This window comes from Somniosus microcephalus, chromosome 11, assembly GCF_052327205.1.
Source record: "Somniosus microcephalus isolate GS21.2 chromosome 11, FLI_Smic_1.0, whole genome shotgun sequence".
NCBI classification, from domain to species: domain Eukaryota; kingdom Metazoa; phylum Chordata; class Chondrichthyes; order Squaliformes; family Somniosidae; genus Somniosus; species Somniosus microcephalus.
In genome coordinates, this window is record NC_140997.1 from 216658622 (window position 1) to 216683797 (window position 25176).

The window sequence follows — 25176 nt, forward strand, 5'->3', positions numbered from 1 at the left end:
GAGATCACAGTCCCTTCACACGGCTATGCAGACGACACCGTCCTTGGGACTTGGGACAGTGTCTCCAACTTCATAGATCCAGTGGCCTCTTTTCTTTAGATATGGCAACTGAATATCTACCCTCATAACCCACCACAGCCTGATGTGCAGGCATCTCCATGGATTGTACTAAAAGTGGCAATGTTGCCATATCAGAGAGCTTTCCGGCCAGTGCAGAACAGCTGGCAACAGTTCACTCTGAAACCTCAGCAGCAATGCCACGATCTTGGTCAGCTGGGAAATGTTGGTGTTCAGAGGGACCAGGGTGTCCTTGTACACGAATCGCTGAAAGTTAACATGCAGGTACAGCAAGCAATTAGGAAAGCAAATGGTGTGTTGGCCTTTATTACAAGAGGATTTGAGTATAAGAGTAAAGACATCTTACTGCAATTATATAGGGCCCTGGTGAGACCACACCTGGAGTATTGTGTATAGTTTTGGTCTCCTTGCCTAAGGAAGGATATACTAGCCATAGAGGGAGTGCAACAAAGGTTCACCAGACTGATTCCTGGGATGGGGGGGGGGATTGCCCTATGAGGAGAGATTGAGTAGACTGGGCCTATATTCTCTAGAGTTTAGAAAAATGAGAGGTGATCTCATTGAAACATACAAAATTCTTACAGGGCTTGACAGGGTAGATGCAGGGAGGATGTTTCCCCTGGCTGGGGAGTCCAGAACCAGGGGTCATAGTCTCAGAATAAGGGGTCGGCCACTTAGGACTGAGATGAGGAGAAATTTCTTCACTCAGAGGGTGGTGAATCTTTGGAATTCTCTACCCCAGACGGCTGTGGAGGCTCAGTTATTGAGTATATTCAAGATAGAGATTGATGGATTTTTGAATATTAAGGGAATTAAGGGATATGGGGATAGTGCAGGAAAGTGGAGATGAGGTAGAAGATCAGCCATGACCTTGTTGAATGGCGGAGCAGGCTCGAAGGACCAAATGGCCTAATCCTGTTCCTATTTCTTATGTTCTTATGTCCCTCTGTAGCAGGTGAGAACTTTGTCAATACCACTTTCACGTCTCCTTTTTAACTTATTTTGATTAAAACAGGTTTGTATGTTAGTGCAGTTACATTGCCTCCTCTATATTTGAACATAGCAATGTCTCACAGAGTGCTTTGCCATGACAACATCATTGCCCATTCAAGCCTGACCGGATTCCTTGCTGGTTAAGCAGCATATCACATTGTTGGCAATGCCTGTCTACTCATTTCAAAGTTACAAGTTGCTCACACCAGTGAGAGAACTCAGAACATGATAATATTTCATATTTTGCGTGTGTTCATTTTCTTTCAGGCAACCCTGCAGTGTGCCAGGTTTTGCGTTGCCCCTTTAAAAAATGTGTTGTGAAATTGTGCCCATAAGTATTTGACATTGAACTGCAACAGTTATAAAAATAACTGCAGCCCCCTCAGAGACCAGAAACCCCATCCCCTCACACAGCATGGCAGTGATAGGGTAGCTCTTGGTTGCATAATTAAATTTGAACCTGATCAGAAAAGAAGTCATCATGAATATTTCAGAGATCACAGAGGATGCAGAGCCAAACGATTGTTTCTTATGAACTATGCGGTTTCATTTTTTTTGACATTATAGGGTACATTTTCCAAAGCGGTGAGCAGGGTTTGGAAATTGGGACCGCGACCGTTGATGCCCAGTTTCCCCCCCCCCCCCCCAGGCAATTTTACTGTGCAAAACTGAGGCTGCGTAGGTTTTGTTTAAATGGAATGATTACATAAATAGAGGCCCTTGCTAGAAATCCTGACTGCGTGCTATCTGGAGCCTGGCCTGATGGTAGGAAAACTGTTTTTTTGGGCGGGGGTGGAGGGGATGGGTTTTGAGATAGATTTACTGGATTTTGCCCCAGGCGTTAGTTATTTTTGCTGGACACTTTACCGATGTTGCATTTTACTTCTTTTTTTTTTGCTGCCATTGCTTTCCTTCAGCATTCTGGGCTGCTGCTTGAATTGGATTGCCGCTCGACTTCAATGCAAATTGATGAGCGTGGGCATTCCGTAGCCGCCAAATGCAGATGCAAGAATACCTGAGGAGTTCTTTCTGCGCCTGCCCCTGACCTGGGACCTGCGTTTGTAGACTCTTTCGTGTGACCTGGAGGATGTCGGAGAAGACCTATCTTCACTGCCTCCACTTCGCAAGATGGGTTGTCATACAGTTGCGCCATCTGCTGCCGAATGACCTGCCGACATCTGGAACTTAGCACAGCTCTTCCTAGCGAAGTGAAGGTCACCGTAGCATGGCACTACCAAATAAATGGCTTGATCCAAGCAGCCCAAGTCCTGTGCCACATCAGGCACTCTGCAGTACGCCCATTTATTAAGCAAATGACACATGCAGTGTTTGCAAGGGGCAGCAGTTGAAACAGGCAGAGAGCTTTGACCAGGTGATGTGCCTCCCTCAAGTACAAGATGTTGCACATGGCACCCATGTGGGCATGAGGGTGCCTTCTCTCAGTCCTATGGCCTACACTCACTTCAATAACCGTTATCCAAGAAACAGCCATATTGGCATCAATAAACAGCAGTCCATGATGCCTGCATTTTTGGAAGGGGTGTAGTGTATGTGCCTTTAAGAGCCCCCTGTGTACTGTAATGCCGGTAATGGCCACTCGGGCTATATAAGCCTGTATATTGTCTTGTATCTGTTAGTTCACCTCCAGACTTTGTCCAGTAAACACCTGTAAACCAACTCCTGCATTCCGTGTCTTCATTAACACACGGATACAACAAGGGGGAGCAACTTTGGGGAGGGGAAATAGCTTGTAGGAGACCAGGGCATCTCTTCATACCCCACTTAGTAGCTTCCTACAGCAGAAGAGAGCTGGAAGCCAGACTATCTATTTCCTGTTCCACAGCCACCACCACCACCATCAGCCCCTCGAGCCTGTTCTGCCATTCAGTTAGATCATGGCTGATCTGTATCTTAACTCCATCTACCCGCTATGGTTCTGTAAACTTTAATAACCTTACATTGAGTGTACGGCACAGAAACAGGCCATTCGGTCCAACTGGTCTATGGCAGCGTTTATGTCCCACCCTATTTTTCTATTACATCTTTGAGTAAAGATTGCATTATCGTTCCTACCACCAATGTTAAGCTAACTGGTCTATAATTCCCGGGACTTGTTTTATCTCCCTTTTTTAATATAGGAATCACATTAGCTGTCTGCCAGTCCTCTGGCACTATTTCCTTTGCTAATGAATTGTTATATACATATTGTAATAGTGCCTCTGCTATCTCTTCCCTAACTACTTTTAATATGCGCGGATGCAATCCATCCGGACCAGGAGTTTTATCCTCTCTATGTTTGATTAATTTATCAATTATCTCCTCCCTCTCTATCTTAAATGTCTTTATTTTTTTTTTTGATCTCGTCTTCGAATGTCATGCCCACCCTGTTAGTCTCCCTGGTAATTACTGAGGCAAAGAAACTATTCAATATTTCTGTCATTTTGCTGTCATTACCTGTGAGCTTATCATGTGTATCCTTTGGTATCCCTATCCTGGTTTTTCTTGCCTAACAAAACTCTATCAATCTCAGATTTGAAATTTTCAACTGACCTAGCCTCAACAGCTTTTTGGAAGCGAAAGTTCCATATTTCCACTAACCTTTGTGTGAACAAGTGCTTCCTGACATCACCCATGATTGGCTTACCTCTAATTTTAAGGTTAAGCTTCCTTTTCTGGACTCCACCACCAGAGGAAATAATTTCTCTCTATCTACTCTATCAAATCCCTTAATCATCTTAAAGACCTACGAGAGAGGTGTGCCATTTAAATCTCACAGAATTAAAGAGCAAATGCAAAGGATAGTGGTTGTGTACAATGACCACATCTGAAGAGGAAGAACTGAAACTGCTGTGGATGCTCACAGCTGAAGAATCTGAAGACAGGGAAATGGGAGGGCCGGTGCCCGTTGGTGGTTCATCCTGACATTCAGCTGTTGTTCCGTCTCTTACTGCAGAAGCAAACCTAACCTTCGTGCAATCAGCCTCATGTTATTGCTTCCCAGCCCTCCATTTGCTTTTTCATCCGTTTCATTTCCTGCTTTTTTCTCAGTTCTGACGAAGGGTTTCGACCTGAAACGTTGACTCTATTTCTCTCTCCACGGATGTTGCCTGGTCTGCTGAGTTTTTCCAGCTTTTTCTGTTGTTATTTCGTGTTATTGCTTCTTCTGAAAGTGAGAAGAGAATGCTGTTCCTCTGCCACCCATGCTAACTTGGGAGGAGCAGGAGGATTTCCGAAATTTAATGTTGGACAGGCAGTCCCATGAAGACGGTCATGCGGTTGCTACACGTGGTGGAGAGCCTTTACGCCACTTCCCTCAACCCCATAACCACTTCCATGCTGTTGGAATGGAGGTCCAGCATCAAGTCTTGAAAGCGTCGCAGCTGAACATGAGGAAGGCCTGAGCCATCATTTTCAGCGCTCATCATAAAGAAGCACGTTAAGGATCAATAGATTGTGTCATGATTGGCTAATTTTTTGCCGTTTGTGCTAACTAAATCTTGTTGCACGTTACTCATTTAAAAATCGCTGCACCCATTTTATTACCAGGTCGTAAAAAACTATTAAGAAACAATTAGTAACCCTTTTTTTAAGAATAACGAGGAAACCCTTTGGGGGAAAATTTGGGCGGCGCCCATTTTGGAGCGCTAAGTGCCCCGAAAAAGTTAGCGCCCCCTACCCCGTAAATTCAGTAGTAGCGCCCCAAGAAGGAGGTGGAGCTCTACACGCGTGGCGGCACATAGCGCCGCATCGTTGCAGATCTCCTCCCCTGATTAAAGGGGAGGGGCCTAGTGCTGCGCGCACTGGGGCCCTGCCGGACCACTGGGGAGTGGGGTGCCGTGGAAACAGCCCGGCACTCAAGATGGCTGCCAGGTTGAATGATCGTGGCCGGCACCCCGCATACAAATGTAAAAGGGGGGGTGCCGGGGCTGGCAGTCAGCCAAATTAAAAATGGCCACCCGACACCTGCCCTTTAAATTGCACTGCCGCCCATTACCGCCACTGAAAAACTGCCCCCGGATCCTGTCGCCCATATCAGCCGGCGATAAGTCACAGGGTGCAAGGGACGTTTGTGGCCAGGGTGCAAATGGAGCGCTGCGCACAGCAATGACGTCATCATCGCCGGCGCAGCGGTGCGGGGCACTACCGGTGGCCGCTGCCGCTAACCTCCCGTTGAATTTCACGGGAGGCATTAGCACCGCCCGCCTGGGTGCTAGGGCATTTATGCTCCATTAGTGCCCTCCGGGTGCGCTAACAAGAAGCGCAAAGCAACCCAATTTCTAGCCTAGTGTTTTCCAAGAATGTTATCCCTTCCCTCCAGCTTATTTGCATGAGTATTAATCATTCACCTCTCTTTTTTTCCTATGCGTCCATGTCTTCATCTTCTTTTCACCTCCCTGTTCAATCCTTCCGCATGCTCTTCACCCTCCCCCATACCCCATAGCACAACCTGCTTTGGTCTCCTTTCCCTTGTCCCCTTCCCCACCTCCATCTGCAGATACACAACTGCCCAGATTTTCAATTGTGTTCAATTAAATCTAAAGAACTCTTCAATCCAAGGGCAAATCATTGGTAGCCAGTTGCCAGCAACCAAGCACCTGAGTTTTAGTCAGATTCATGTGTTAATTAGATAATGTTTTAATTGAAGCCTCTGTAGGCAGGTGACAAAGCTGTTTCTGTGAGTTATGGCACTTCAGTGCAGTACTGAGAGAGTGCTGCATTGTCAGAGGTGTCACGTTTTGGATGAGATTTAGACCCAGGTCCTATCAGTCTGTCTGTTCAATTGGGCATAAAAGATACCATTGCACTATTCAAAGAAGAGCAAGGGCGTTCTCCCACTGCCTGGCCAACATTCCTCCTTCAACCAACACCACCAAAACTAAATTAACTGGTCATTTATTTAATTTGCTCTTTGTGGGACCTTGCTGTGCACAAATTGGCTGTCGCGTTTGCCAACATATTAACAGTGACGACACTTCAAAAGTAATTCATTGTCTGTGAAGCCCTTTGGGATGCCTTGAGGATATTAAAAGCGCTATATAATGCAACTTTTTTTCTGTGATAGAATGTTTAAAAAGTGCTCCATTTTTACTACTGCTACATGAGCAAGATCATAGAAATCCATGAGATATTTCTACAAAATATGACCTCCAACTTAAACCTGCCGATTACCGTAGACCTAACCCAAGATTGCTGTTTCTTCTAGTCCCAGTATAAAACTGTAATTTCAACTAGGACCAGCACAAGACGGCCAATCCATTAGAAGGAGGCACCAACTAGATGCCAGTCACTTACTACAATGAAGGAAGGAGAACAAATTAGAATTCAGATTCCCCCAGGGTTGTACCCACAAGCCTCCAAGTAGGCGACTAAAGATCAGTGTTGGCAAAGGTCTGGGAGCCTGCCTGCCCTCATGTGTTGTGTGGGGATACCTGAGCAAAGGGAAAAGAAAACATAAATGACAATTGGGATGAAATAAAGAATAAAATCATGGAATTAATGTGTTTTTCTCTCTCTTGCTTTTTCTCTCTTGTTTTTCTCTCATCCTTGATCTCTGACACAAGCCATGATTTCATTGGAGAGTTCACCACAAGTTACAGAGAATTGTCTCGGGGCCAAAGCCAGTTCAATGTCTATGAGGTGAGTACAGGCTAATGCTTATTGACGTAAGAAAACTCACTATGCACTTGGTTGAGTATAAAACAAGGCTTTAATCAACTGTTTCACAACCATGAGATTCTAGTTACATCACTAGTTCCTGGTTACAAAAATGTCCTGGGCAAGCTGGGCCCACGCCCGAGTATTTATACTCCTTGGACGGTGCCACCAGCTGGCTGCCCAGTGTTATTTTTCATGAGTCATTTCTTCATGAACGATAAGATTCATGACACTTATACTGTCTTGTACAGGTAGTGCACCGGTAATCCGGCACCCGACGGTCCGGCACCTTCAGTGGTCCGGCACGAGGAAGGTCCTGCTGTCACATTCCCTCCCTGGGATGGGTCCGGCTCGGGTCCCGGGACTGCCGCTGGGTCAGGATCAGCACCTGGACCGCGCAGCATCACCGACGGCTCGGCGGAGCGATGGAGCCCGAGCCCGAGCCGCCCGTGGGCGGCGGGGTCGGCGGCGGCACAGGGAGGGCAGCAGCAGGAAGAGGAGGAGCAGGTTGTGGCAGTGTTTGTGGTGACTTTCGACATCTTCAGTGGTTCGGAATTTTCAGTGGTCCGGCACCAGCCTGGTCCCGAGGGTGACGGATTACCGGAGTTGTACCTGTATAGAGGTCTATACATGTAGGATGCACCGTGTAAAAGCTGATACTGGTTCATATGGAATCCATAAACTATAACCTATTTGTGCAGAAGATGTAGCTGTTGATATAGAGTTATTTAGTACAGGTAGACTATCCTTTATCCGAACTTCCAAAAACCTCTAAAAACCGAAAGTTTTTTCGTTCAGCGTGAGTCGTGCGCACGACATGACCAGAGTGGCGCACGACTTACGCTGAGCAGGGCAGAGGGTCACAGAGTTCCCTCCTGGGTAGGAGATTGCAGGCCGAGCCGGGCAGTGTGAAGGAGGTACCGGGAGAGTGAACCCAACAATACAGCGGCCCGTCTGATAGCTGCAGCGGCCCGTCCGATATTCTTTTCTCCCCCCGACCCGACACGAACCGAACCGCGGCCCGTCCGATATTCTTTTCTCCCCCGGACCCCCCCCCCCCCCCCCCGACGGACCCCCCCCCCCCACCCCCGACCTGAATCGCGGCCCGTCCGATATTCTTTTCTCCCCCGGACCCCCCCCCTGACGGACCCCCCCCCCCACCCCACCCCCGACTTGAACCGCGGCCCGTCCAATATTCTTTTCCCCCCCCCACCCAACCCCCGACCTGATTTGCGGGCCAGCTTAGTAGGAGTCAGCCGATATCCGGCTTTCCAGGGAAGCAGGAAGGGGAATGAGACATGGAACAGTCGCAAGAGGTAGCCTGAACTTTTAAAATTTATATTAAATACAAATTTCCCAGTCTTATAATAATACCTTCTGAAATCCGAAAAATTCCGAAAACCGAAACTCAGCTGGTCCCAAGGCTTTCGGATAAGGGATAGTGTACCTGTATATATAAACTGACACCAGTGTTCTTATGTAGAAGAGTCTGTGTGCTTACAGAGGATGCCACCCTTTGCCAATTCTAAAGCCAGACAAAGGCCAGGATAAGGTGAAAGCATGGGCTAGAATCATGGCATGAGTTCTGATATTTTCTTTGCTACTGATCAAAATTCAATAAAACTTTAATAGCATTAATAACCAATACTTCTACATCATAATCACATAGAGTAAGTGAGAAACGCTGACTTTTTGAAGTCAGGAGACTAGAAATTATGGTTGGTGATATTATCGGGCAAAAATTTACCATACCTCCCACTGTCTGCTGTTGTAATGCAGGTATTAATCCGTATACGTTAAAGTGACACACAGAGGAATGTCATATGAACATGGTAGGTATTTTGCCATTAACATCGCCAACCATTATTTCTAGGCTAGACTTTTGGTGGCCTGTTCATATTTCAGAAATGTCTGGACAGCCCAGTTAAAAACCGAGCTGGCTGCCCCAACACTAGATGGAAGTACAAAGGCAAAATACTGTGGATGCTGGAAATCTGAAATAAAAATGGAAAATGCTGGAAATACTCAGCAGGTCAGGCAGCATCTATAGAGAGAGAAACAGAGTTAACGTTTCAGGTCGATGACCTTTCATCAGATGGAAGTAACCTTGTCTGTATTTTCTGCCCGTATCCTAATGCACATCAAGTCCTGTTCAGACTTGACTATTCCAATGCTCTCCTGCCTGGCCTGCCATCTTCCACCCTGCATAAGCTCTACTGCCCATATCCTAACTCGCACCAAGTCCCATTCACCTATCACCCTTGTCTGCTGACCTACATTGGCTCCAAATCCGACAATGCCTCAATTTTAAAATGTTTTCTTGTTTTCAAATCCCACCATGGCGTCGCCTATCCCTATCTTTGTAACATCCTCCAGCCCTACAACCCTCCGAGATCTCTGTGCTCCTCCAATTCTGGCCTCCTGCGCATCCCCGATTTTAATCGCTCCACCATTGGCGGCTCTGCCATCAGCTGCTAAGGCCCTAAGCTCTAAAATTCCCTCCCTAAACCTCTCTGCTTCTCTGCCTCTTTCTCCTCCTTTAAGACGCTCCTTAAAACCTACCTCTTTGATCAAGCTTTTGGTCATCTGCCCTAATATCTCCTTATGTGGCTCGGTGTCAAATTTTGTTTGATAACTGAGATGAGGAGGAATTTCTTCTCTCAGAGGGTCGTAAATCTATGGAGTTCTCTGCCCCAGAGAGCTGTGGAGGCTGGGTCATTAAATACATTTAAGGTGGAGATAGACAGATTTTTGCAAGATAAGGGAGTGAAGGGTTATGGGGAGTGGGCGGGGAAGTGGCTTTGAGCCCAAGATCAGCCATGACCTTATTGAATGGCAGAGCAGGCTCGAGGGGCCAAGTGGCCTATTGCTGCTCCTATTTCTTATGTTCTTATAACGCTCCTGTGAAGCACTTTGGGGCATTGTACTACATTAAAGGCGCTATATAAATACAAGTTGTATTTTGCTATTATATAAATCAAGTTCTCGAATATTTGCTCTTCTGCTATGATGCGCCTCCTGGCCCCCAAACGAATCCCCCCGAAAAATAACAAATACATTTTATCTTGGCCTCTTCTGGCGATTCTGCTACCTACCGCCAGGAATCAGGTGGGTTTTCGCCTAGGCAGCGCCCCCCCCCCCCCGCCCCAGCGAGTTGCAATGACGCCAGTAACGACATGAAGCCACAATTTATACATTTCAATCAGTCACTGCCTGCCAGCAGATGTAGCCTCAGGCGACTTGAATGTTGGCAAAGAGAAAATGATGGCGGATGGGAACAGATCTACCTCGGGCCGGTAAGCTGACTCGCCCAATTTTAACCCCTCCCACGCACCGTTCCAGCCCAACGCACAAGCCCATACAGTATTACAGAATCCATACAGTATTAGAGAGTATTGAACTTTCTGTTCATCGAAGTGTTATATGCAGCTTTTGACTTACTATATTGTTAAAATTGGCACAGGCCGATGGGCCGAAAGTCCTCCTTCTGCGCTGTTTCATAGAGTCATAAAGGCACAGAAGGAGGCCATTGGGCCCATCCAGTCGGTGCTGGCTCTCTGTAGAGTAGTCCAGTCAGTCCCATTCCCCCGCTCTATCCCCGTAGCCCTGCAAGTTTATTTCCCTCAAGTGCCTATCCAGTCTCCCCTTGAAAACATTGACGGCTGAAAATTCAGTAGCCTTAGCGCCTCATTTGAGGCGCTAGAGGGCCTTGCGCCGGAGTTATGGCCAGTAGTGAAATTCCCTGGGGCCCTAAATCGGCGTTGCTCCGGTAGCGCTGCGCCGGCACCGATGACGTCATCGGTGTGCGCAGCGTCCCGGTTGCCGTGGTAACCCGCCCGAACTCCGAAATTGAGTTGCGGCCGCCTCGCCCGTGGCAGCCGCAACCAGCGTTTTGTCAGAGGTGCCTTACTGCAGTTAGCGCCGGCGCATTAAAGGCCCCGCGGCGGCCGGCCGCTTTCCCGCCGGCCGCCTGCCCGCAGCTCCCTCCCCGGACTTCTCTCCCCCCCCCCCCCGGAACAGATGCAAGCCCGGCACTTGTCCGAGGTGCCGGGCTCATTTTTAAGCAGATTTGCGCGGGCCGCGGCCAGGTGCAGGCAGCTCCTCCTTAACGGAAGGAGGAGGCCTGCACTTCCCCAGCCTGCCGCACCGCATCGGGTGCCGCAGCGCCGGAATTGCGGCGCGAAACGGCAGTTAGCGCCCTTTTCCAGGCGCTAAGACCCTTCAGTAGCGCCGGCAGCCGTTTGGGCGCAGCGCCACTGAATTTTTGGCGCGCGCAGGGGACATAGCGCCGGCACTAACTTCCGGCGCTAAAGCCCTGGCTAAGCCAAAACCCAATTTCTAGGCCTGAGTGTCTCCGCTTCCACCACTTCCGTCGGCAGCGAGTTCCAGGTCCTCACCACTCGCTGCGTAAAAAAGTTTTTCCTCATGTCCCCCCTGCATCTCTTGCCCAAAACCTTAAATCTGTGTCCCCTCGTCCTTGTACCATCAACTAGTGGGAACAGCCTTTCCCCGTCTAGCCTATCCAAACGCATCATAATCTTGTACACCTCTATCAAATCACCCCTCAACCACCTTTGCTCTAATGAAAACAAATCAAGCTTCTCCAACCTGTCCTTGTAGCTAAGATCCCCCATCCCTGGAACCATTCTGGTAAATTTCCTCTGCACCCTCTCAAGGGCCTTCACATCCTTCCTAAAGTGTGGTGACCAGAACGGGACGCAATACTCCAGTTGTGGCCTAACCAGCCATTCTATGAGTCCACAAAAAGAGTTTCTCTAAGACGATTGCTTCATCATTCCTTTAACTGTCCAGTTACGGTGATGGGTCACGAGCACTGAACACAGGCAGAGTTAAAAAAAAAAAGAATTCAATAGAAATTCCAACCTAGAAAACTAGCAAAAGTTGACAAAAATGACATCTCAGAAACAACCCCAAATACAGGCCTATGCCTTGTGAAAACAAATACTTACACTGCTGCCTGTATCCTGCCCCACACTACATCACACATGCCCATTACCCCTGTCCTCAGTGACCTGTATTGGCTCCTAATCCCCCTGCCCCACATCTCAAATTTAAATTTCTCAATCCTTGTGTGTAAAGGCCTTTGTGGCCTTGCTTATCCCTACCTCTGTAGCCTCTTCCAGTACTACAAACCCCTCTCCCCCACCCCCGTACTCTCTGTTCCTCTGCAGCGAAGATTCACCAGGCTGATACCTGGGATGGCAGGAATGACGTATGAGGAGAGATTGTGTCGATTGGGCTTATACTCACTGGAGTTTAGAAGATTGAGAGGGGATCTCATCGGAACCTATAAAATTCTGTCAGGCCTGGACAGACTAGATGCAGGAAGGATGTTTCTGATGGCCGGGGAGTCCAGAACCAGGGGTCACAGTCTAAGGATAAGGATAAGCCATTTAGGACAGAGGTGAGGAGGAATTTCTTCACCCAGAGAGTGGTGAACCTGTGGAATTCTCTGCCACAGAGGGCGGTGGAGGCCAGTTCATTAAATATATTCAAGAAAGAGTTGGATATATTTCTTAAGGCTAAAGGGATCAAGGGATATGGGGAGAAGGCAGGGACAGGGTACTGAGTTTGGATGGTCAGCCATGATCTCATTGAATGGCGGAGCAGGCTCGAAGGGCCGAATGGCCTACTCCTGCTCCTACCTTCTATGTTTCTATGTTTCTATGTGTCTTGTACATTCCCCCCAAGGTCCCTCATTCTGGAATTCCCGCCCTAAACCCCTCTGTCTCTCCACAACTCTCTTCTGTTCAGACCCTCCTTAAACCTCACCACTTTGACCACGTTTTTGACCACACTTCCTAATCTCTCTGCTTGGCAGCTTTTTTTCTTATGCCTCTGAGATTCCTTGGGGCATTTTTCTACATGAAAGGTGCTATATAAATGCAAATTGAGATAATGCTTTCTGCTGTTGGCTGCAATCAATGTCTAAAACTAATTCTCTCTGCTCTAGAAGGAAAATGATGGCCCTTTAAAAGGACTATAAAGTTCAAGAGGCTAATGTGGCTGATTACTTAATAGTTATAATGGCATTTTATGAATAATACAGGAAGCAAAGACCTATCTAAATGTAATAAAACCCATTACTCTCACAGCATCAATTGTTAAGTTTTCAGTAACTTGTAAGTGCAGCCTCCCCAGACACCGTGTGAAATATGTCAGAGAGTAGGGAGGGACAGAAAAGCTGGATTAGGCTGTAATCACCTGTTTTCAGACCTCACATTATATGATGGAAGGGATTGCAAGTAAGTGCACATTGTTCTTTGGGCTTGCTGCTACAGGAAACTCTTTTTTATCCGGCACCGACGGGACTGGCATGGTGCCGGTTTATCAAAAAGTCCGGATTACAGAGAGTTATAGTAAAAGGTACGAGAGGCCCTTACACGGCCACAGGTCCAGGCTTCCCCGTTGCATGGCAACAGGTGCAGGAACCCCGGCCACAGATCCAGGCTTCCCTGTTGCACAGCAGCAGGTGCAGGAACCCCGGCCACAGATCCAGGCGTCCCTGTTGCACAGCAACAGGTGCAGAAACCCCGGTTACACGGCCACAGATCCAGGAACGGCCACTAATACGAAGTAAAACTTAGCTGAACCTACTCCTGAATTTTGCCGGTTAACAGAGATGTTTGAATTTTGGGCAGAAAGGTTTTTAGCCATGACATAGGAAAGTGCACAGCCATTGGCTCATCCCCACACATCTTTTGCCAGGTCTGTATAGCTGTTGGTTCAGTTAGGTAGTGGCAGACTTTTTTGGGGGGGTATTTGGGGGAAATTTTATTTTCCTTTTTCCAAGTGACTGCACTGATTTTCGATTGACTTGGCACAATCCACATTAGCCAACTCCATAAACTTCATTTCTGAAATAGGCTTCATTACAGCCATCATCACCATCTGGAAGTTTCTGAGACTTCTCCATTATTAAACCTACTGCGGCATCTCCAGTTCAACATCCTAGCTACACTGCGGAATCTAGTTGTCCACTCCCTTTCCCCGTCAGTCAGGTCAGCCCTGCCTCTTGCTTTATTCTACTGCTCTCTGATGAGACCTTCCATGGTGGAAGATTCGAGATCCCAAACTAAATGCCCAAGTCTCTATTCCTGGCCAGTTCTCAAGACTTTCCCAATGGATTTACAACTTAGAGGGTTTTGCAGACGGAAACTTAGATCTCTTCCCAACACACTCCAGCTACTTTTTGGTTCTGTCAACATTAAAGCAGCTATCTGATCTTGCAAAATAACGAGCTATTATTTTATGACAAATAGCTTAATCTCACAGAATTATCTCTTAGTAAATGCGAAATATAGGTTTAAAAAGCCACCTGACTGCACCAGGCAGTGGGACTTCAGCAACTTGATCAGTAGCGAACAGAAATGAACAGGTTTTACTAATGCACAATCAGTGGTATAACTTCATGAGATCTTTATTATATTCACAAACCTTAAAAACATATTAAAGGCAATCCAACGGTGAACTAACATGCAGTGCCACAAAATGGGTGGGCACAGGTTGATGCCCATTGCGATCCCAACCTCACCAGGCAATCGAAATAAGGTGCTGAGCAGATGTGCTCCCTCAAAAGGAGGGAGGGTGAGTCTTTTAGCATCCAATGACAGAGCGGCCATGGCCTGCTCGCATTGCTGGGGAATGGTGCCTTGGTGCAAGAAGCCTAAAAGAGGTGAGAAAATAATTAATTCTCACGGCTCATGTGTAACTATTATGCTGGTAAGCTGCAAACCTGTTTAGCGGTATTGTCATTTCAGCAGAGAAGATGTTATTTAAGAACAGGAGAAGTTGTGTTAGTGTTGGAGGAATCCCTGTTCGTTTTTTTTAGCATCCCAGATGTTTACAGCTGCTCAGTAAATGCTGTGTGTCTCCCATAGCTGTGTCTTGTATTAACAGTGGACAGCTCCTGTATAATCTCAGTGCAAACTTGTACCCAGTATCTATTGTGTTTCAGCCAACAAACTTGGGGGTCAGGTGTTATCCTTTAAGGGATTTAATGTGCGTGGAATGTGTCTCTGTTTGGGAGACCCCTTCACATATAATAATAGCAATAAGCATCAAACCTCATATTCATCACAAATTGTATTGGCATCTGTATGACAGCAATGCCAGGTCTGGTGACAGCAACTTATGGGACAAGCCCAATGTATTGTCTAGCACTGCAGCCACTGGTTGTCAGTTGTGTTCCCATTTGCCAAGTCTCGGATACTGCTCATTTTTAACACAGACCATGTTATCTTTCATCCCCTCCTGAAAGCTCGCCTGGCTGTTTTCAAACGAATGTTGGTAATAGGTCAAGTAGTCTTTGGAACTCCCAGTTAGGAACCTTTAATAACCCTTATTCTTTCTTTCTACATCTATTCTTAGGGGCGATTTTAACCCTACTCGCTCAGCAGAAATCTGGCGGGTGGGCAGTTAAATTCGCCCGGGCACTTACCTGTCCGAAAGCCGCCACGGTCGCAACATCTGCAATTTTAACCTGCTCTCCCGAGCAGGCGGCAAGGGCAGGCGCCCGGAACCAACAGAGGGGTCCTTCTGTACATGTGCATGTTGCAGCCCGATGACATCATTGAGACCCGCCTGTAATTTTAACTCAGGCCCGAGCGGGGAATCCACCTGGAGTTAAAATCAGGGAATGGTTGTGATTTAATTTACCATTTAACGTTAAGACCATTCACAACTTTCTTTCCTTTGTAAATGGACAGGATCAGGTCCTTGAATTCTTCATTGGGCATCCCAGCCTTGGCTGTTAGATCAGGAGCAGAATAAAAATTGCTGCAGTTACAGCTTTGCTCAGTTATAAATGTAGGTAAACCGCTTGTTATAGTGCCCAGAAACTGGATGGATGAGTTGCGAGAGCCTACAGGGCACAGAAATCAGCTGTAAAATCCATTCATTATCTAGTGAGTTAGTAACCTGCCCGTTCACCTCTGGGCCTGGGTTTGAAATCAGCCCAAACTGATAAAGTGAAAACCTCCTCTCTCAGCTGACTTTGAGGATCTTATGTGAAATGAGTTTGGGAAATCGCAATATAGGCCGGAGTTTTCATTCGTCCATGCATACTGGATTGGAGACGGGTCGGGAGTGAAAGTGGAAATAAATCGGAGCGGGTCGGGAACCCGCCATCATCCCGCCTCCTCACGCCTTTAACCCGAACGGCAGAGGCTGGCAACCTAATCATTATCAGCTTGTTGTCAGACCCTTAACCGTCTTTTTAACCAGAACTTTTGAATTTCACTACATGACCACGAGAATCACGCAGCTCGGGAACCACGTCTGTCAAGCTCAGGCGGAAGTTCAGTGGCCATTGATCCAGCTCATTAGTGCACAGCATGGAAAGCACAATAAATACTGACACCTGCTCATTTTCCTAAGGGAAATGCTGTTGCTGAGTGCACTTTTAGCACAGATTTAGGTCTCTAGAGTTTGCAAATATTTTCTGCTATTTTAGAAACCACTGTCACCTCATTGCTACTACCTATCACACCATTGACAGATTGCTTCTCTGATCCCTACTTGACCTGCCATCTATTACATCAGCATAGGTGCCATTTATACTGTCTCACCTTGGTCCTCAGAATCGGACCACGATGAGCCCCAAAACCAGCAGCACCAGGCACACCAGCAGCAACAACAACACCACCAACCTTCTCCTCAACAACCTGATGCTCCACAGGATAGAGAGCATCAGCGCAGGGCTGCACCGCGCCGGAGGCGATACCCACAACATAGGGTATACAGGCAGAGGATGAGCTTCCTCAACATGACTGATCAGCAGTGCCAAAGGAGGCTCAGGCTATCGCGCCAGGTCGTTGCAGACATTTGCAGTTTGCTGGAACAAGAGCTGGAGCCCAGGGGACCTGGTGGACACGTCTTACCAGCGGCTGTCAAAGTCACCAGCGCCCGCAACTTCTTCACCTCAGGCTCCTTCCAGGGATCTGCAGCAGACATCTGCGGCATCTCGCAGACGTCCTCTCACAGATGCATCACACTGGTCATCGATGCCCTGTTTGACATGTCAGCTAATTACATCAACTTTGCCACTGATGATGCCAGTGTTGCTGAGCGGGCGCTAGGTTTTGCTGCTCTGACTGGCTTCTCACGGGTGCAGGGCATCATCGACTGTAACATGTGGCCATCAGGACACCCCATTATCACCCAGGACTGTTTGGTGAACCGCAAGGGCTTCCACTCCCTCAATGTGCAGCTCGTCTGCAACCATAGAAAGATCATCATGCATGTGTGCGCCAAACTTCCTGGCAGCTGTCAAGGCTCCTTCATCCTGCACCAGTCCACCCTCCCTCAGCTCTTCGCACCTCCAAACAGACTTTCCAGCTGGCTGCTTGGAGACAAGGGCTATCCACTGAAGACATGGCTCATGACACCCTTGAGGAGGCCAAGTATTGAGACGAAGGAGAGATATAATGAAAGCCACATGTCCACCAGGTGTGTCATAGAGCAGACAATAGGCATGCTGAAGATGCACTTCAGAGGCCTTGACAGATCTGGAGGAGCCCTTCAGTTCGCACCAGCCAGGGTCTCCAGAATCGTCGTCGTCTGCTGCATGCTGCACAAATAGCGCAGCAACGAGGATTAGCGCAGCATGAGGAGCAAGGCACTGAGCCCACAGCCTCTTCAGAGGTGGAGGAGGAGGAAGAGCATCAGCTGGAAGCCACAAGAATATGGAGGGAGTCATCTGAGAACCTGGGTGCAGCCCTCTGCCTCTGTGCAGCCATGTGTGCAAGGCTGAGCAAGACCCAAAAGCTAAAATATAGTGCCTGCACACTCCTAGATGAAACTTCAAATGCAATGTGGCCAAGGTTCCTTTAAATATCCTGGCTGGAAATGAGTCCTCGATGACGTCATCAGACTGACACCATTTAACAGGGCCAGGAAACACGCAGGCCTGCCTTAATAGGCGCCATTAAGGGAAAGTCGCTCTGAGGAGTGCGATGAAAAGAACAACGGGGTCCGACCCGCCATGGCGACTGCGCACACCCGACCCGCTCGGTTAAAGCAAATTCCGGCCATAGTTCCTATTGAGTGTGAACCCACATCTCAAAATTGGCTATAATTTGGCACGAATTGGCATAAAACTGACAAATTCATTGAGAGGCCATTAGGTGTCGGAAGTGGAAAAATTCACACTGGTGCAGTAGGAGGTGCGTTTCTGAGAAAAAACAAAGCTGCAGAAATCAATCCCAGGCATGGCCAGCCCGGCTCGGAGAATCCATTAGTTGTTTGACTCCACTCCAGCTTTTTGGGTGTCCGTGCAGTTTGGTCAAATACCAACAGCTCAGCATGAACATGTCGTCCAGAAGGCCTATAATCAAATAACATTAGATTTGATTAACCAGCTATAAACCTTCACATTATTGAATCCTCATGAGCCAGCACTAACACCCAGCATTGCAGATTGCTCAGGAGCGTCTGATTGAATGCAGATGGGTTTAAGTGCTGTCCATTTTAAGAAAGATGATAGTTGCAGACTTACGAAGCGGAGATGGAGGTAGGATGTTCGGATTCTTTGATCTGCCTAATGACCGTATTTCAGACTGGAGAAAAGGACTCCTGCGCTCTTGCACTAGCTGTGTGTTGAGGAATTCTGAGCACACTATAATCTACAATACTTAAACTGATTTAATATCTTAATGGAGCATTGATCCCTTAGAGTAGAGATTTTCAGTTCCTGGGACAGACTGCTTCGAAACCTCCATGTTCGGGGAAGTTCATGTGGTAGCAGACGCCAAAGGACTGATTCCCCAACCAGGCACTCCTGCTCCTGGCTGGCCTCCCACGTTCTACCCGACGTAAACTTGGGGTCATCCAAAACTCGGCTGCCTGTGTCCTAACTCGCACCAAGTCCCGTTCACCCATCACCCCTGTGCTCGCTGACCTACATTGGCTCCCGGTTAAGCAACGTCTCGATTTCAAAATTCTCACCCTTGTTTTCAAATCCCTCCATGGCCTCGCCTCTCTCGATCTCTGTAATCTCCTTCAGCCCCACAACCCCCCGAGATCTCTGCACTCCTCAAATTCTGCCTTCTTGAGCATCCCTGATTATAATCGCTCAACAATCGGTGGCCGTGCCTTCAGTTGCCAAGGCCCTAAGCTCTGGAACTCCCTGCCTAAACCTCTCCACCTCTCTACCTCTCCTTCCTCCTTTAAGATGCTCCTTAAATCCTACCTCTTTGACCAAGATTTTTGTCATCTGCCCTAATTTCTCTACCTCTCTTTCCTCCTTTAAGGCACTCCTTAAAACCTAGCTCTATGACCACGCTTTTGGTCATCTGCTCTAATTCTTATGTCGCTCAGTGTCAAATTTTGTCTTATAACACTGCTGTGAAGCATCTTGGGACGTTTTACTACGTTAAAAGCGCTGTATAAATACAAGTTGTTGTTGTTGTTGTTGAGGAGTGGTGCTCACAGGGACCGCCGGTCGGGAAATGATGGGCTTACAGCCCGTGAGTTGCCATCCATTTAATATGGATGGGAAATCAGATGCTGCAGCCCAGACTTTCCTGACCAGTGCTCACTGCAAGCACAGTTTCTCACTGGGATTGCCCAATCAGACATCAACCCTAACTCTGGTGTGGCATAAATTTACACAGTATGGTTTTATTTATTTTTTTAATTACATATAGTGTAATATATGTGGGTAGAACAAATGAAGGACAGAGACACGATGAGTTGCTAGTCAATGTGCTAGCTTTACTAGGCCAGAGCAAACTGAGCATGCTCATACTAAACCATGTGACAAACCATGTGATAACACGTTATATATAGTATTCTAATTTATAAAATTAAGAATGTTTACCAACAGATGTGGCATCATGGCCCACATCCCTACTATCATCATCCAAGTATAAATAATCTTTTGTTGTCTCTTTTAGGTTTTAAATCCAAAGAAAAGAGGGAAAAAGAAGAAGTATATTAATTCTGGAACAGTGAGTACCATCACAAATAGATCGCTGAAGCAAGGCGGGATGGGGGCAGGGGCAACACAATGGTGAAGCATGTTAAAACTTCAACACACTTGGGTTGAAATTATATAAACTAGAAAGCAAGTCAAAACTGATAAAAAGGCTTATAATAACATAATCCTTCTTGCCCTGCCCGACCTCTGTGCAGCCTTTGACACGGTCAACCACACCAGCATCATCCAATGCCTCTCCTCCATTGTCTAGCTCAGTGGGACTCCCCTCACTTGGTTCTACTCTTACCTATCTGAGCATAGGCAGAGCATCTTCAGCAATGGCTTCTCTTCCCACTGTTACCTGTGGAGTTCCCAAAGGATCTATCCTTGGCCCACTCCTCTTCCACATCTACACTTTGCCCCTTTGGCGACATCACCCACAGACATGGGGTTAACTTCCACATGTACGTTGATGCCATCCAGCTCTACCTCTCCACTTCCTCTCTTGACCCCATCTGCCTTTGCACTGTGAGACAACTAGTCTGACATCCAGTCTTGGACGAGCCGTAATTTCCTCCAGTATTGGGAAGACTGAAGCAATTGTCCTTGGCCCCCCACAACAAACTCTGTACCCTTGACACCAATTCCATCCCCCTCCCCAAACTGGACGCAACCTCAGCATCCTATTCATCCCTCAACTGAGCTTCTGACCCATATCCTCTCCAACACGAAGACCAATTACTTCCACATCCGTAAGATTGCCCACCTCCACCCCTACCAAAGCCCATCTGCTGCTGAAACACTCATCTAGGATTTTGTTACCTCAAGACTCAACTATCCAATGCTCCCCTGGTCAGCCTCCCATCCTTTGTAATGTTCAGCTCATCCAAATCTCTGCTGCCCATATCTTATCCCGCAGCATGTCCCCTGTCCTTGCTGAGCTACATTGGTTCCCAGTCCCAAGTCGCCTTAAATTTAAAATTGTCCTCTGACATGAATCTTGTCATTCATGTGGAAATGACTTATGAAATGATACTGGGCGGCCTGCTGGTGGCGCTGTCCAGGGAGAGTATAAATACTCGGGCATGGGCCCAGCTTGCTCAGGACATTCTTTAACAGGAACTAGTGAAGGACACAACTAGATCTCCATGTTGTAAAACAGTTGATTAAAGCCTTGTTTAACGCTTAGACCAAGTGCCTAGTAGTTTTCTTACGTCATCCTCCTCATGTTTAAATCTCTTCATGGCCTCACCCCTCTCTAACGCTATAATCTCATCCAGCCCTACAACACCCATGAGGGAGAAGGGAATAGAGGGATACGGGGGCAGGGTGGGCAGAGTTAATTAGAGTGAGAGGAGGCTCGTGTGGAGTATAAACACTAGTATTAGACCAGTTGGGCTGAATGGCCTGTTTCTGTCTTTTAGATTCTACGTAATTCTATGGAATTCATGCAATGTATAAATAACGCTGTTGTTAAGCTGCAGGTATACCCAACATTGCGTCACTTACATAAAATACACAAAACCACAGTTTGTAGCAGTGAGAGATTTAGAAATGAATGAAGGGGAAATGAATGCTGAAAGCATGAGATTTATTTTTGAGAGGAATCTTGGGGCATGGTAGACCCCAGCCCAAGAAAATGTTGACTTTTGACACTTTATTTGCTTCATTTTTGAACCTACTGTAGCTCTATCTTTCAAGCCAAAAATAATTTCTGTTAGAAGGCTTACATATATTTGAAATATGAAAATGAAAATAGTCCCGTGAATTAGTATATTATTTTATAAGATGAAGCTCAAATGAACAGATTAATAATTGATAGAGAAATGTCAAACGAACACATTAGGCGTTCAACCGCTATTATAATCAATAGTCATTTCCAGCCTATATTGTTCTCTTGAACCTGCCAAAAAAGTTTATTTTCTTCTACTATGAACTAAAATCATTACCGACTGCAACTGCTGAAAAAAGTACATGGAAACGTGATTTGCAGGAACAGGCTTACAGAGCTGAATTTTGTGCTCTCAGGTCCAACTGACTGATTTCCACCAATCTGGGATTTGTAATCTGTTACACTCTTTACCAATTATTAATGTCGCTCCACCCACATCCTGGTGGATGTTCATCACTCTAACACAGTTGAGTGCAGCTCTTTCCCCAGCTATTCCACAATAACAAAGGGACCTCCACCACACATAAACAAACTTAACACTGCTTTCAAAGTTTACAGAACAAGCCTGTGCACTGTGACTCCCACAGCAACAAAGACAACAGCTCACATTGTACACCACAACTTAACACTTCCACACACTCGGGTTGAAATTGCATAATTGCCAAAACTAGAAAAAAGGCAAAAACTGACCAACACCTTCTAAGAAGCTGACAGCATACCAAATATCTGACAAATCAAAACTGTCCTGAATATGACAATTGAAGACAAGGGGGGCGATTTTGCCAACCCTGGGGAGGCGGGTATGGAGGCGGGACTGTTATGGCAGAATTTGGGGGCAGGTGCCTAACCCCATCCAACCCGCCTCCGTGCCATCTTTCCAGGAGGCGGGTAGCCGTCCCGCGCCGGGTCCTGTCTCCTTGGAGGCGGGAAGGGATTAAAGCCTATTAACTGCCTGTTAACAGGTAGTTAACAGGCAGAAAGTAGGATTATCCTCTTTTTGCCCTCACAAGTGCGGGCTTCCCGAAGGCTCTGAAACACGCCAGCTCAGCGAGGTGAGTACTGGGTCTGCGGGGGTTGGGGGGGGGGGGTGCAAAAGTAAGTAAGGTAAGGTAAGTGATGGGTGCAAGAGTGTAGAGGTGAGTATCTGAGGTAAGTGCAAAGTGTTTGTAAAAGTGTACTTACCTTTGTTTCTTCCTGCAGGCTTCAGTCGGTTTGTATGCGGAGACTTTCGGACCTCCGTATTGCAGATGAGAGATGGCCGTTGCATTCTCAGATGCAACAACCATCTCATTTCTGTAAAAGAAAGAAAGTTGATGAGGTCTTGTATGCAAGTCCTCATCAAACTACAGAGAATGTCAGTGTTTGATAGCTTCACAGAGCTGTCAAACGATGACAATTCGATGAAACGTCATACGTTGACGTGCTCTGCAACCAGCTTTCCCTTGATTGGTCTGCTAAGCCTGCTGGGGAGGGCCCAAGTCCACAACTCTGCGGGGTGCTACCTGGACCACCGGGAAGCGGGGTGCCGTGCCAGCAGCCCACAATCAAGAGGAGTAAATCGGCCGATTTTTTTTTTCCCCAGCCCGCCACCTCCCCTTTACTTAGCGCCCCGCGAGCCTCCTGCTGCTCCGTTCCCACCCCCTGAATCGGTCGCTGTCATCGCCCGGTGCAGATTCTGGGGGCATGGGCCAATTTTGCAGGCGGGGCGAAAACAAGCCGCTGCCCACCGGTGATGACGGGGCGCTACCGGTTACCGCCACCGCTGAACTCCCGCTGAATTTAGCGGGAGTCATTAGCGGCACCGCGCCAGGGCGAAAAGTAATTTGCACCCCATGAGCGCCCCCAGGGACGATAATGAGAGGCGCAAATGCACCAAATTTCTAGCCCTCGGAGACATACTTATTCAAGTTGGTGTCCCACGTGCACCTAATTCTCCCCTTTCTAAATAAGGTGTAGCATTGCCCAGTTTAGTACCTTTTGTTATACTGTATAATGCATGGTGCATTACATGGTATAACACTCCTCTCAGTACAAAACAGCATAGTATAACCTTTAGGAGATTGCACTTGCCGTAAAACAAATGAATGAAAAATCCTGACCTTCACATCCAAATTCATGATTTGCACATGAAAATCTGCACAGGGAGCATGATTCCATACAAACTACCCTTGTGTCGTAGCGCAACAGCATGAAAGATCCACTAGTACTCTGTAATAACACCATGTCACTAGTGGTGTAATAATATTATATAATAATCCTGTATTACTGTCAAAGCTGTTCACACTGACAGGTTGTTTCTTTTCACTAGGTGACTCTCCTTTCTTTCAAAGTGGATTCCGATTTCACATTTGTGGATTACATTAAGGGCGGGTATGGATCAGACATGTACTTTAATGCACAGGCTGTTTAATTATGTGTTCTATTGATCGAGTCTAAATTATTTCTTCAGTCACCATAACTGTGTTGAACATCTCTGTTATTGACTCTCTTTCAGAACCCAGCTAAATTTCACAGTGGCAATAGATTTCACTGCATCTAATGGTAAGTTTGGATGGGGACTTGAACTCTTAATGCTGTATTTGTGTATTGGAGGAGTGCAATTGCATAACATAAGATTTTGCGGTCAGCGGCAAAGGAACGGCACTCGCCGACGACCACGAAAAAAGCTGCCCACAAAAGTCTTAGCAGTCTCTGGAGCATAGATTTCCTCCACTTTGACCTCAGTTTGAATTTGGCGCCTGACATGAATCAGTCATTCATGAAAGACTTATGAAATAATACTGAGCGGCCTGCGGGTGGCACTGTCCAGGGAGAGTATAAATACTCGGGCACGGGCCCAGCTTGCGCAGGACATTCTTAACAGGAACTAGTGAAGGACACAACTAGACCTCCATGTTGTAAAACAGTTGATTAAAGCTTTGTTTAACGCTTAGACCAAGTGTCTAGTAGTTTTCTTACGTCAGCGCCATTTATAGGGGATCTGTGGCATCCAGCAACAGGGCAGGCAGCAGGCAGGCTGATCAATCAATCAGATTGAAGAATTCTCACAGACAGCAAAGCAGGAAGTAAAAAGCATGGAATATAATTCACCTTTTAATCATTGTACAGAAAGCGAATTAAAGATTGGGACATACACATGGGATTAAGGGAGAAGCTGAAATATCATAAACAAACTTTAAAATATATTTTTTTATTATTATTTTAAAAATCATGGAGCAAGAAATTCGGTATCGCCCCGTTTCGGGGCAGTAACTTTTGAAAGCTGGGAAACTTAGCGCCAGGCACTAATGATTTCCAGCTTTTTCTAAATTCTGTGTTTGTGCTCCAGGAAGGAAGTGGAGCGCTAAATCAAGCACTCCACTTCCTTCCTGGAGCGCTAAAGGACACAGGCGGGGCGGTAGTGGTGCAGCGCTGCACAATGTCCCGTGCAGCGCTGCCGCAACCCGAGGCTCCTTCGCTCAGTTAAAGGGAAGGGCCATCGCTGCAGGCTCTGCATTGGGACCAGTTAGCTGGCAATGCTGCAGGAGGCAGAACCGAAGTTTGGGTCTGGGGCGCTACTGGGGCGATGCACACGACAATGATGTCACAATGGGTGCATCCGACTAAGTTAGTGGGAGTCGTTCATCTCACCGCGCCCTGGCGGCAAGTCGTTAGCACCCCGTTATTGCCCCCCCCCCCCCAAGGGCCCTAACGGGAGGAGATAACGTACCGAATTTCTCCCCCAGGCAATTTTTAAATGGTCTTCTGAGGAAATGAGACTCCACACTTAAAAAATTAGTTTTTCAGGGACAGAGAAGTTGTTCAGCAGTAATTATGACTTAGTACGCCGTTAAAAACT

The 25176-nt window shown here is 47.1% G+C and overlaps 1 protein-coding gene across 1 annotated transcript in view; it reads left to right on the forward strand.

The window, feature by feature from the left end:
- LOC147111237 (copine-8-like) overlaps positions 1–25176 on the forward strand; it is an 818429-nt gene that overhangs the window by 666214 nt on the left and 127039 nt on the right. Inside the window, exons 11-14 of the mRNA XM_086001948.1 lie at positions 6633–6708; positions 19644–19697; positions 23647–23708; positions 23833–23879. Of these exons, the coding sequence (XP_085858074.1) occupies positions 6633–6708; positions 19644–19697; positions 23647–23708; positions 23833–23879 (239 nt within the window). The remainder of the gene's footprint in view (positions 1–6632; positions 6709–19643; positions 19698–23646; positions 23709–23832; positions 23880–25176) is intronic.